Raw genomic sequence first — 12,504 nt, forward strand, 5'->3', positions numbered from 1 at the left:
CACCTTCAGCTATTTTCCGCATCTGTGGGCACTGGTTATAATGGATGAACTGTATGCCGAGGGCACACAACAGTGTCAAAGTTAGTATGTGCTTGGTAAAATTTAACTATTAATTTATTATTCAAGCCACAAGTTCTTTCCAACATACTATAGCCATAATGAACTTCTAGAATTTTTTTTCCTCAAAAAAAAAAAAGCCTTAGCTCTTTAATTCAGTTCACCACTTTTGATGGTACTCATTTCTTCCTAGACCAGTGGACAGGTTTGATCGAGACAGGCCACTGAGAGGACGCGGAGGCCCGAGAGGGGGCATGCGAAACAGAGGCAGAGGCGGTCCTGGGAACAGAACTTTCGACGGTTTTGACCAGAGAGGGAAACGAGAATTTGAGAGATATGGTGGGAATGATAAAATGTAAGTTTCTTTGTAATGCTATTTTGTCTGTAAGATCTTGGTGTAATATATGGTGTGAATCTGCTGTGTGTTAATATTTAGTTGACTTTATATTAGTATGCAATTATTCCTGAGGGAACTGATCCTGGGACAGCTTTTCTGATCAACTTTTCTAATTTGGAGATTGACTGGAGACTAGTTTTCTAGTTTAAGGGAATATTCTTTCTTTGTCTAGAGCAATCAGAACTGAAGACAACATGGGTGGATATGGATTTCGCACCTGGGGATCGGGTAAAGATACCAGGTATGGTGCAAATATGTATCTTCTGTGAATCTGCGATTAAGTGGAAATATCTGGACCTTTATTTGCCTGTCTTGAAGATTATGTCTTCTGTGGTATGCTTGTGGTGTCTTTATACTTGTATGCTTTATGTAGAAATTGAATTTAAGCTTTTGTTTCATGAGATAACTTTTTAAAACAGGTTTGCTATGTTGTAGTTAGATTTGAAACCGCTTTCAAAATTCTTTTGTCTTATTTAAGCCAAGCAAATTTGTATATTTGTTGCTATCCCAAGCACATGGCGCTGTATATTTACCTATGCGTCAGATTGCTTTTTTAAATTCCTGGATATTCTATACTTTATTTCTCTGTGACCTTCCAAAGTTTTCATGTATATTGCATCTTGATCTTAAAAATTATTTGAAGATCCAAGCTCAATGACAAGTTTCACCTGAGGTTCAAATCTGGCATTTCTCTGAGGTTTTATGTTATCTCAGCTTTGAACCGGTTTTGCTATTTAGGGGAGGTACTTGGTTCTGCTGTTTCTGTCATTTCAGGGCTGCAGAGAAATATGAGGAATGAGTTGCTCTAGGATGTGTTGTAGGGCAGGCTTTATACAAGTTTGAAGGCTTGAGGAGATCAAGACTTCCACGTTTCTTCTTTTGAAGAATTTAAGTTTTTTACATAAACTTATTTTTCTTAAATTTTTATCCTTAAAAATAAATGTATAAAATAATTGCAAATGTAAAGTTAGATTTACTTCCACTGCATATCCGTGTTGTCCTTGAAAAGAAACTTGTTAAATGTTTACAGATCTTTCCATTTTGTTTTATTTTACTGTGATAATATATTTTTAAAAATACACAAATACCTTCTGAATCATCTGATTTACCACCTTATTTAATACTACCACCTCATTTCAGTTTGCATTTCAATTTAACATCATTTTGACTCCAAATGATTACTTACTCTAAGAGGTAAGTATTGGCTTTGGAAGAGACCAAAATGTGTTCCTAGTAGATGGTATGTCCCAATGTTAAAATGACACATACCCCATGGCACTTATTTTGGATTGGTTTGTGAGTTTTAAAGTCAAAGATATTAGGTGGTAATAATCTTTTTTGAATTTTTTTTGTAGCATAAGACTTTAAATTCTTATTTAATACATTGAGATTTTGATTTGCCATCATGATAAGCACCAGTCATGTGCTAGTCACTCAGTCATGTTCAGTTCTTTGCAACTCCATGGACTGTAACCCGCCAGGCCCCTCTGAGTTTTATGAGAATGAAATTTCTTTTGCTAATACTTTTATAAAAAGCAATATTCATATAGAATTAATATCAACATAAAAATTAAGATTATGCGTTAAAATTCAAATTGTTTTTCATCGTGCTCTAATTTCTAATCTGTAGATTGTATATTTAGATGTGACGGTATACAAATTAATGTTTCAAAGCCTTATTTTTCTGGTATCACCAGCTTTTTGTAATCCTACATATTCCTTTTTATGGAATGTTTCCACTTTCATGCCATTTTTTAAAGTTTGATATGGCATATTCTTATCTATTATAAGTCATTTAAGACTTACACGTTGAGAATTTTTATGGTCCCTGTTAATATTTGGAATTTCCTAGGATAATAACAGATTTGAATAGTTGTTCTGGTCCTTTCCAATCTGTTTTTAATTTTAGTCCATCGATAAAAACTTGTATTTATCAAATACTTTTTACATTTTTGGAAATAATTTATATGGATTAGCAATTAAGAGCATTTTTTTCTCTTTTTATTTTGATGTGGGTTACTTGTATGTACATATTAATTCCTTGAGGGAAAAAGGGCATTGAAGTGTTTTTTTCTGTCTTGAATATAGAAGGGCATTGATGTAAACAGATTTGTGTGACTAGACTGGTTCTTGCCGCTTTGCAGTGACACGGACCCGACTGCCCCCATGGAAGAGACCACAGTGGTGGAGGAGTCCCTGGGCCCCCTGGAGGATGAATCTCCAGCTAAGTGGGTATTTCATTCATTTTCCCCATTGGGTTGTTGGTCTTTTTCTTAAAGATTTATAAGAAGTCTTCATAGAACAGGAAGCTCAGCCTTTTGTCATATCACAGAGGATTGATCTTAATGTGTTAATGAATAATCAAACTAATTAATTCAAATCATCAGCAGCCTGTACTGTAACTAGTCTCTCTCTCTCATCAGTACCCCCATGTTTTGTCCTTTTATTTTCTTCTGGTCCCTCCTTCCCTCTTTTCTTCATGGACTTAGTTCCTTAGTCCATCTCTAGCACCCTTGCCCTTGGGATCTATGAGTATCTTGCTAGCAGAATCCACCTCCTGGACAACTGATAGCCATGCCATCTCTCTACTTGCACCCACAGACTGAGTACTGCAAGTCCCTTAGCAGGCTGGTGGGAACTCCTATAAATTCCTGATCACCACATTTTGAAATGAGCCCAGCAATGCCCATTTCTTGGATTCACTCTTCCTCCCCACCCACTACAATGCCCGGTTCAGTTCTTCTTGTCCCCTCAAAGCCCTGACACTCCTTCCCACTCTCTCCTTCTTCCAGCCTTCCAACACTCACACCTCCTCTTTTATTTTCTGAGTACAACTTTGCTTCCTATGTCACAGAGAAATTAGAAGCCATCAGATGGGAACTTCACACTCTCCTGGGCTTCTTTCCTCATGGTAGAATAGAGGTGCCATCTCTCCACCAACCTCTTTAGCCTTTGGTTCGTATTTCCTTCTGACTTCACTGAAATCTCAGTTAGCTCTTTCCTTTTTAGACGTACTCACCGTCTTCCCCCTAAATCTGGTCTTCCAGTCAGCGTTTTATATGTGCTGAGTCTCTTGTTTTAAGCCTCTCGTTGCCCCTGCGTTCTCATTCACCTTCCTTTGTGGGTTGTGTGCATTCTTTCTTCATTTCTTCCCCTTCACTTCCCCTTCATTTCATCCTCACTTCACTCCAGGTCTGCCTCTGTCCTCACTACTCTTTTGAAACAGTCACCACATGTCTCCAGACCTAACAGATATTTCAGTCTACAACTTTCTTGATCTCTCAGAACATTTGACTTTACAAGCATACCTCAGACATATTGTGGGTTTGATTCCAAACCACCTCATTAAAGCTAATATCACAATAAAGCGAGTCACATAATGGTTTTTGGTTTCCCAGTGCATGTAAAAATCATGTTTACACTATAGTGTAGTCTATTAAATGTACAATAGCATTGTGTCTAAAAAAACCAATGTGCATAACTTAAGTTAAAAATACTTTATTGCTAAAAGATGCCATCATTGGTGTCTTCAGTGAGTTATAATTTTTTTGCTGGTGGAGGGTCTTGCCTTGATGTTGTTGCTGGTGACTGATGGAGGTGGTGGTTGTTGAAGGTTGGGGTGACTATGCAGTTTCTTAAAATAAGACAACAATGAAGCTTGTCGTATTGATTGACTCTTCATTTGAACACTTTGAGGTCATTATAGGGTTATTAGTTGGCCTAATTTCAATATTATTGTGTCTCAGGGAGTAGGGAGGCACCAGGAGAGAGATGGAAAGACCAGTTAGTGGAGCAGTCAGAACCACATATAGCAGTTACTCATTATGTTCATTGTCTTATGGGTGCTGTTGGTGGCATTCCAAAACAATTACAGTAGTAATATCTGTGGATCTTGGATCACAGATTACCATGACAAATATAATAGTAATGAAAAGTTTGAAATATTTCTAGAATTACCAAAGTGTGACGCAGAGACATCAAGTGAGCAAATACTATTGAGAAAACAGTACTGCTAGCCTGGGCTGCCACAGATATTTAATATGTTAAAAAAAGGCAGAATCTGGGAGCTCAGCCCAGTGCTCTGTGACAACTTAGAGGGGTGAGATGGCGTGGGAGATGGGAGGGGGATTCAGGAGGGAGAGAACATATATATACCTGTGGCTGATTCATATTGATGTATGGCAGAGGCCAACACAATATTGTAAAGCAATTATCCTCCAATTAAAAAAAAATAGAAGGTTTAAAAAAAAAGAAAATTCTGTGAAAAACAAACAAAAAAGGCAGACTTTGTGAACCACAATAAAACAAGGTATGTCTGTGTTCATTTCCTCTTAACCACAACCATCAGTTCCTCCCTTGCAGGCTCAACATTGTCTTTCTGCTCTTTTAAAATGTTGAGTTCTTCAGGGTTCTGCCTTAGACCCTCTTTTGTGTGTCTGATGTCTGTTTATAAGGTCTCATGAACTCCTGCAGCTTGAATTGTCATTTATCTCTTGACTCCGAGACATATACCTCTGGCTCCAACCTTCAATATGGATTCTAGGCCCGTGTGTCCATCTGTCTCCTGGACACCTCCCCATCGGCATCCCAGATGCTCCTCATGCCCACCGTGGCCAGAACTGAGGTCCACTGACCCCATTTTCATTGTGTGCTTAGTCACTCAGTTGTGTTCGACTCTGCAACCCCATGGACTGTAGCCTGCCCGGCTGCTCTGTCCATGGGGATTTTCCAGGCAAGAATATTGGAGTGGGTTGCCATGCCCTCCTCCAGGGGATCTTCCCAAGCCAGGGATCGAACCCAGCTCTCCTGAATTGCAGGCAGATTTTTTTACCATCTGTGCCACCAGGGAAGCCCCCATTCTTATTAGGTGTTTCTGTCTTTCAGAACGGCATCAGTACTTATCCAGTTGCATAAACCAGAAACCTAGGAGTCATTCTTGAGATTTCCTTCTTCTTGACCTGCTGCTTCTCCAGAATCCAATCTGTCACTCTACCCTGAGGATTTGTACCTTTTTATATCTACCATCTCCACTCACCACCTTAGTCTCAGCTACTGCTGTCTGTTCTCTCACCAGAGCTCCTGAGGGGGCTCCCTGTATTCTCAGCTTCTATCAACCTGTTCCACACCAAAGTGGCTTTCACACTGCCATTCTGATCGGCACGTTCCCACTAAGACCCTACCCACAGTGGCTTCCTATCCTTTTTCTGTCCCTTGCCCTGCCCTGCGCAGTCCTGCGTGGTCTGACCCCCAAAAAGCCCTCAAGTTCAACACGCCTATGCCTTCTCTACATGTTTACCACATGGCCCTTTTTCTTGTTTGCAAGCACCTTTCTCTGGCTCCTAAGCCATACCTCCCAAAAAACTTTCGCAAGTGCTGTTTTCTTATTTTTCTATATGTATCCTCTACAGCCCCTTCACCTATTATTTAACCCTTATTCATCCTTCTGCTGTGAAGAGGCAGGGTGTCGAATGGTTAAGAGCAGAGACTTTGAGCCAGTGTTCTGGGTTCAAATCCCAGCTCTGCCATTTACAAGTTTGGGCAAGTTATTTCATCTTTCTGTGCCTCAGTTCTTTTCATCTGTAAAATGAGAATAATAATAACACCTACATCTGAAGGCTGTCAGAAGGGTTGGTTGGGTATACATGAGTTTCATGTAGAGTGGGGCCAGCTATATAAATATCTACTATTATTATTGTTACTTATTACAAGAGTAAAGTGCTACAATGATTGATGATTGTGGAAGCTGTTAATTTACTATTCAAAACTAAGAAATGTATTTAATTAAAGAAATAGATTAATAGTTATATGAATATTTAGACAGCGAGTTAACTAAGGAAATAGATCAACAGTGTATATGAATGTTAAGAAGTGAGTTAACTAGATACCCTCAGAAAAATTGGATGCTTTTTGAGCCAATAAACCATTTATACAAGTTCAGATAATGTAAGGCAGAATAATAGTAAATTACAGCATAATTATAATCTTTAGAATTAATTGAGGTATTCTAGTATTCATAGTGTTAGGCAAAATCTTTCAATTAAATCAGTTATTCTGAAAGACAAAATAAATACTTAATGATTCTGGTGGCAGTCTCATTGTCTGTGATATCCTGGTGGAGCTAGTCAGCAAATCTCTCTCTGCTGACCATGGTGGACAGTGAGCATGCATATAGATTTGCAGGAGCTGCAGTGCAGAGCAGCTGTGCTCTAGTTGCTGAGCACACTGAGAAATTCATGTTTCTGCACTGTCTTGTCAAATTTTAAAATTATTACTACTAACATTTCTAATAATACAATTACAGTTTTTTATAGTTTCAAAACTAGGCTTGTAAATACATCTTAGGATGGAGATGCTCTCTGGTCTCAGCTTTGTCTTGATATTGATCAAGCCAGAATGTATATTCAGTGAGACTCTTGGTTTCATACTTCTTGCTGTGCTCAGTTGCATCTGAATATTTGCACCCCATTGGACTTTAGACTTCTGCTTCTCTGCCCTTGGAATTTTTCAGGTAAGGATACTGGAGTGTACTGCCATTTCCTATTCCAGGGGATCTTCCCAACCCAGGAATCAAACCTGCATCTCTTGGGGTCTCCTGCATTAGCAGGCAGATTCTTTACTACTGTGCCACTTAGTTGGTAAATTTAATGTACCCTCACATTATGTTCAAACCTATGACCCAGAGTGCGTACATTTTCCTCAAATTGGACACATTTTCTTGACAATTATATGTGTTATAACCTTCCTTCCTTCCTTGATTCATTATAGAAGTAGTATATGTTTATTGTCTTGTGGTGTGCTAATATCCGAGGATACCTGTGACAACCAACTGTGTTTTGCTTTAAGAATAAATTGAACGTTTGCCGAGCATTTTTTGAATGCCAGTAACTGCTCTGAGTGCTTCTATGGCTTAACTCACTTAATCTTTCGCTGCTTGTGAAGCAAAGGTAGCGTTAATTATTCTAATGCTGAGACATATAGGTTAGTCAACTTATTTTTTGTAGGTAGCAGAGCCAGAATTTGAACCAGATCTTGTGGCACAGACATTCATGTTCTTAACTGTACTGAGTGGCACATGCGTGTTCTGTTGTGTCCAACTCTTTGAGACTCCGTGGTCTGTAGCCTGCCAGGCTCCTCTGTCCATGGAATTTTCCAGGCAGGAATACTGGTGTGGGTTGTCATTTCCTTCTCCAGGGGATCTTCCCCACCCAGAGGTCAAACATGCGTCTCTTGCATTGACAGTTGGATTCTTTACCGCTGAACCACCTGAGAAGCCCTATACTGAGTTGTAGGAAAGATTAAGAGTGCCATTTAGATTAACTTGCTATTAAGAACTGCAAATGGGAGAAGGTGGTTCTGTAAGCAGGGAAAGAGCTACCAGGATCACTGAGGAGTTCCCTGTTCAGTAATATGGATCAACTACTGCCTTCCATCCTTAAAACTTATTAACTATGAGAAGAGAATGGTGAGGAAGCATTATTACAAAATATCTGCAATGAATTATTTTGTACTTTGTTTCCAAGCGTATTTGCTTAGACAATGAAGATTATTATGTACTGAGTTTTCTTAATGCAGGACTATACCTCTTTAAAAATTTTTATAGCAAATTTATAAGGAACTCAAAGTTTATCGTGAAATTCTCTTTCCTTTCAGTGCTTTGGAAGGAAGTAGGTGGTATTATTTACATGTTAGGCTAGATCCATGCGCTCCAATCAGGTATTCACTGAGTAAAGTTTTATGTCTAGAACCCACTTTTCCTTGATTCACATTTTCACATGTTCAGATGAAAAGATAACTGCCTGAATGGAGGTTTCAACATTTGAATTGAAGATTTGTATACTTTCTATGTCCATATCTCAGTTGTCTTCCATCTAAGCATTTTTTCTGCTCTCTTATTCCCTACATAGCATAGAGACTGAATGTGGGTTTCGAGATAGAATGACTGCATGTAAAACTTGTTAGCTATTTGTTAGCTGTATGATCTACCTTCTTGATTTTCTTACCTGTAAAATGGAGCTGTTAATTTTATCTAACTTGTGGGATTAAGTATCACAGGCAAATTAATGTAACGCATTTTGAAGAGCATCTGGCACCTAGTAACATGCAGTGACTGTTAGCGTTATTACCCATTTATTTCTGCATAAAGGTAACTGTTGTTAAAACAGCTTTCTATTTCTTCTGTAATTTCACTCATTTAGAAATAAAATGTATTATTATCAATTTTACATATAGCATTGTTCTCAAGTCATACATTTGACACTTTATGTTTTTAAGCAGTTTTGATGGAAAATTCTCTCCAAAATTTTTCTGTCATAAAGCAAGAGCTGTAAATATATTTGAATTACTCAGAAAAAGGGTTGTTGACTTGAGAATGATAGCAGTTATGATGCTTTTATAACTGTTAGAAATATACTTGCATTAGTCCTTTCTGAAATTGAGAATTAGCTGTATCTCTTGTTGAATATCCAGTCTTTGCCAAAATGACAGTAAAAACTGAGTTCAGTGCTGATTCAAGTGGGATAATGCAATCTTCCTGTTTTGTTTGTTTGCTTAGAGTGTGTTTTGTTTCTTTTTATTTTTTTTTCATTTTTGGTTTCGCTGGGTCTTTGTTGCTGTGCACACTTTCTCTAGTTGCAGTTAGCGGGGGCTACTCTTCATTGTTGTGCACGGGCTTCTCATTGCAGAGGCTTCCCTGTTGTGGAGCATAGGCTCTATCTAGGTGTGCAGGCTTAGTAGTTGTGGGCACATGGGCTTAGTTGCTCCATGACTTGTGAAATCGTCCTGGACAAGGGATCAAACCTGTGTCCCCCACACTGGCAGGTAGAATCCCAACCACTGGACCACCAGAAAAGTCCCAGGATGTTTAATAATTTTTGGTCAATAGACAACAAAGTTAAGGAACTTATCCTTGGTAATTTTATACTGTTCCCAACGTGGTTTGTTGAAATGACAGGTGATAATGGAAGATGCGTACAGGGCATCTGTAAGAACACCTTTGAATGAGGTGCATCTGAGTGAACGGTGTCAGGCTGATCACCTTCATGGAGGGAATCACTTGTGGCAAATGCCTTATTCTAAACTGCACTATTTGCTTTGTTTTGGGTGTTTCTTTTTCACTTCAGGTCTGCTTTTCTTACATGCCTTCTACTTTTTTGTTCTATTTCTCTATGTTTAGACGTATGTTTTTAGGACAAACCAGCAAACAAAAAATACTTCCCTTGTGGTCTTAACACAGAATCCATTCTTACTGAACTTTTTGGAATTTATTAACTTCTATTTCTTTGTTATGAAAGAATCCTCAAATTCGTAGCATCCAGTTCCACAAATTTCTTAATTCTGTCACAAATAGGCTACAAAACCCCTCACAACTCCTTAATATTTCTTTGTTTTTAGCTCTTTTTGTTAAAAGTTATAGAAAAAAATGTATTTAAATAAGAATGGTATATTGAAACTGCAAGTAAGTAATTGAAACTAAACTGTTACCAAATCATGGTCATTCTTGTTTCATAGATTTCTCTACCCACTTCTTCTACTCCCAGGATATATTGCATATCATCCACAAATGTTTCAGAATAAAGAAAATAACTGGAATATCATTATCTCATCTAAAATTTGTAAGCAATTCCTTAATATCATTAAATATCTAGTCAGTTTCTGAGTTTCCCTGATTATCTTAAAATCTTTTCTTAAAACAATTTGTTTGAATTAATATTGAAATATACATTTTAATGGGTATGTTTTTAATATATTTTTATTAATAAAACAGCATTATTGAGGTATAATCTGAATTCTATAAACAGCATATATCTAGTATATACAATTTTACAGGTTTCAAATCCATAAACAATCAAAGTAATGAGCACATCTGTCAGTCCAGAAAGTGTCTTTGTGTCCCTTTGTAATCCCTCCCTCCTGCCCCTTCCACTCAGGCAACCAGTGACCTACATTTTTGTCATTAAAGATTAATTCGCAATTGATAAAATTTTATATGAATGGAATCATACAGTGTGTATTCTTTTTTTATCTATATTATTTACTAAGCATGCATATTTTAAGATGCATCCAGGTTGTTAAATGTGTCAACAGTTTCTTCCTATTTATTGCTGAGTGATAATCCACTTTACAGATAGACCAATATTTGCTTATCTACCTACCTGATGATGATCATTTAGATTACTTACAGTTTTTGCTATTATAAATAAAGCTGCTATAAACATTTTTCTGTGTCTTTCTGTGGATATACATTTTCATGTGTATCTCTTTGATTTCATCAGTGATCCAATGATGGTTTAGCAGCATATTGTTTAGCTGCCATGTGTTTGTGTTTTTTAGAGTCTTTTTCTTGTAGTTTATTTCTAATCTCATATCATTGTAATCAGAAAAGATGCTTAATATGATTTCTGTTTTCTTAAATTTACCAAGGGTTACCTTGTGGCCCAGCATGTGGTCAATCCTGGAGAAGGTTCCACGTGCACTTGAGAAGAATGTGTAGTCTGCTGCTTTTGGATGGAATGCTCTATAAATATCAATTAAGTCAAACTACTCTAAAGTGTTGAAGAACTGGCTTTTAGTTTCATTGATCTTTGCAATTGTTTTCTTTGTCTCTGTTTCATTTATTTCTGCTTTGATTTTTATAGTTTCTTTTCTTCTACTGACTGTAGGTTTTGTTTGGTTCTTCTTTCTCTAGTTGTTTTAGGTGTACAGTTAAGTTGTTTAGCTGAGATTTTTCTTGTTTCTCAACCATTCTTGTTTGGACCATTGAGCTTTTATTTTCATTTGTCTGTAAGTATTTTTTTTTTAATTTTCTCTTGGATTTCTTCAGTAATCCATTGGTTGCTTAGTAGCATATTGTTTAGCTGCCATATGTTTCTGTTTTTTATAGTTTTTTCTTGTAGTTTATTTCTAATCTCATACCATCATGGTCAGAAAAATTGGTTGATATGGTGTCAATTTTCTTAAATTTATCAAGGCCATCTTGTTCCCCAGCATATGGTCAATCCTGTAGAATGTTCCATGTGCACTTGTGTAATCTGCTATTTGGGATAGAATGCTTTATAAATATCAATTAAGTCCATCTGGTCTAATGTGTCATTTAAGGCCTGTGTTTCCTTATTAATTTTCTGTCTGGATGATCTGTCTATTGATGAAAATGGGGTGGTAAAGTCCCCCACTATTACTGTAGTTTTTAAAAAATTATTGTATTATTGTCAATGTCTCCTTTTATGGTTGTTAGTATTTGCCTTACATATTAAGGTGTTCCTATGTTTTTGGGTACATATATAATTAGAATTATTATATCTTCTTGGATTGTTCCTTTGATCATTATGTAGTGTCCTTCTCCTTTGTCTCTTGTAACAAGTCTTTGTTTTAAAGTCCATTTTGTCTGATATGAGTATTGCTACTCCAGCTTTCTCTTGATTTCCATTTGTGTGGAATAGCTTCTCCCATCCTCTTACTTTTAGTCCGTGTGTGTCCCTAGGTCTGAGGTGGATCTCCTATAGACAGCATATATATGGGTCTTGTTTTGGAATATACCCAGCCAGCCTATGGCTTTTGGTTGGTGCATTTCATGTATTTGTATTTTGATTAATGTAATCAATAATTGCAATAGTTATCAATATGTATATTCCTATTACCATTTTATTTTATTTTATTTTTTTTTAAATTTTAATTTATTTTATTGGAGGCAAATTACCTTTCATTAATATATTGGTTGGTTTTGCGATACATTGACATGAATCCGCCCCAGGTGTACATGTGCTCTCCCTCCCAAATCCCCCTCCCACCTCCCTCCTCCCCATATCCTCCCCCCATGTCATTCCCATGCACCAGCCCCAGGCATCCTGCATCATGCGTCGAACCTGGACTGGTCACATATGCTAATATACATGCTACAATGCCATTCTCCCCAATCATCCCACCTTCACCCTCTCCCACAGAGTCCCAAAGACTGTTCTATATGTCTATGTCTCTTTTGCAGTCTCGTACACAGGTTTCAGGTTTCCATCTTTCTAAATTCCATATATATGCGTCAGTATACTATATTGATGTTT

The 12,504-nt window shown here is 37.3% G+C and overlaps 1 protein-coding gene across 1 annotated transcript in view; it reads left to right on the forward strand.

The window, feature by feature from the left end:
- HABP4 (hyaluronan binding protein 4) overlaps positions 1-12,504 on the forward strand; it is a 46,475-nt gene that overhangs the window by 13,151 nt on the left and 20,820 nt on the right. Inside the window, exons 3-5 of the mRNA XM_055427441.2 lie at positions 251-412; positions 627-695; positions 2,599-2,682. Of these exons, the coding sequence (XP_055283416.1) occupies positions 251-412; positions 627-695; positions 2,599-2,682 (315 nt within the window). The remainder of the gene's footprint in view (positions 1-250; positions 413-626; positions 696-2,598; positions 2,683-12,504) is intronic.

This window comes from Moschus berezovskii, chromosome 7 (assembly GCF_049115385.1).
Source record: "Moschus berezovskii isolate FMDL1 chromosome 7, NW_MosBer_1.0, whole genome shotgun sequence".
In the NCBI taxonomy this organism is placed as follows: domain Eukaryota; kingdom Metazoa; phylum Chordata; class Mammalia; order Artiodactyla; family Moschidae; genus Moschus; species Moschus berezovskii.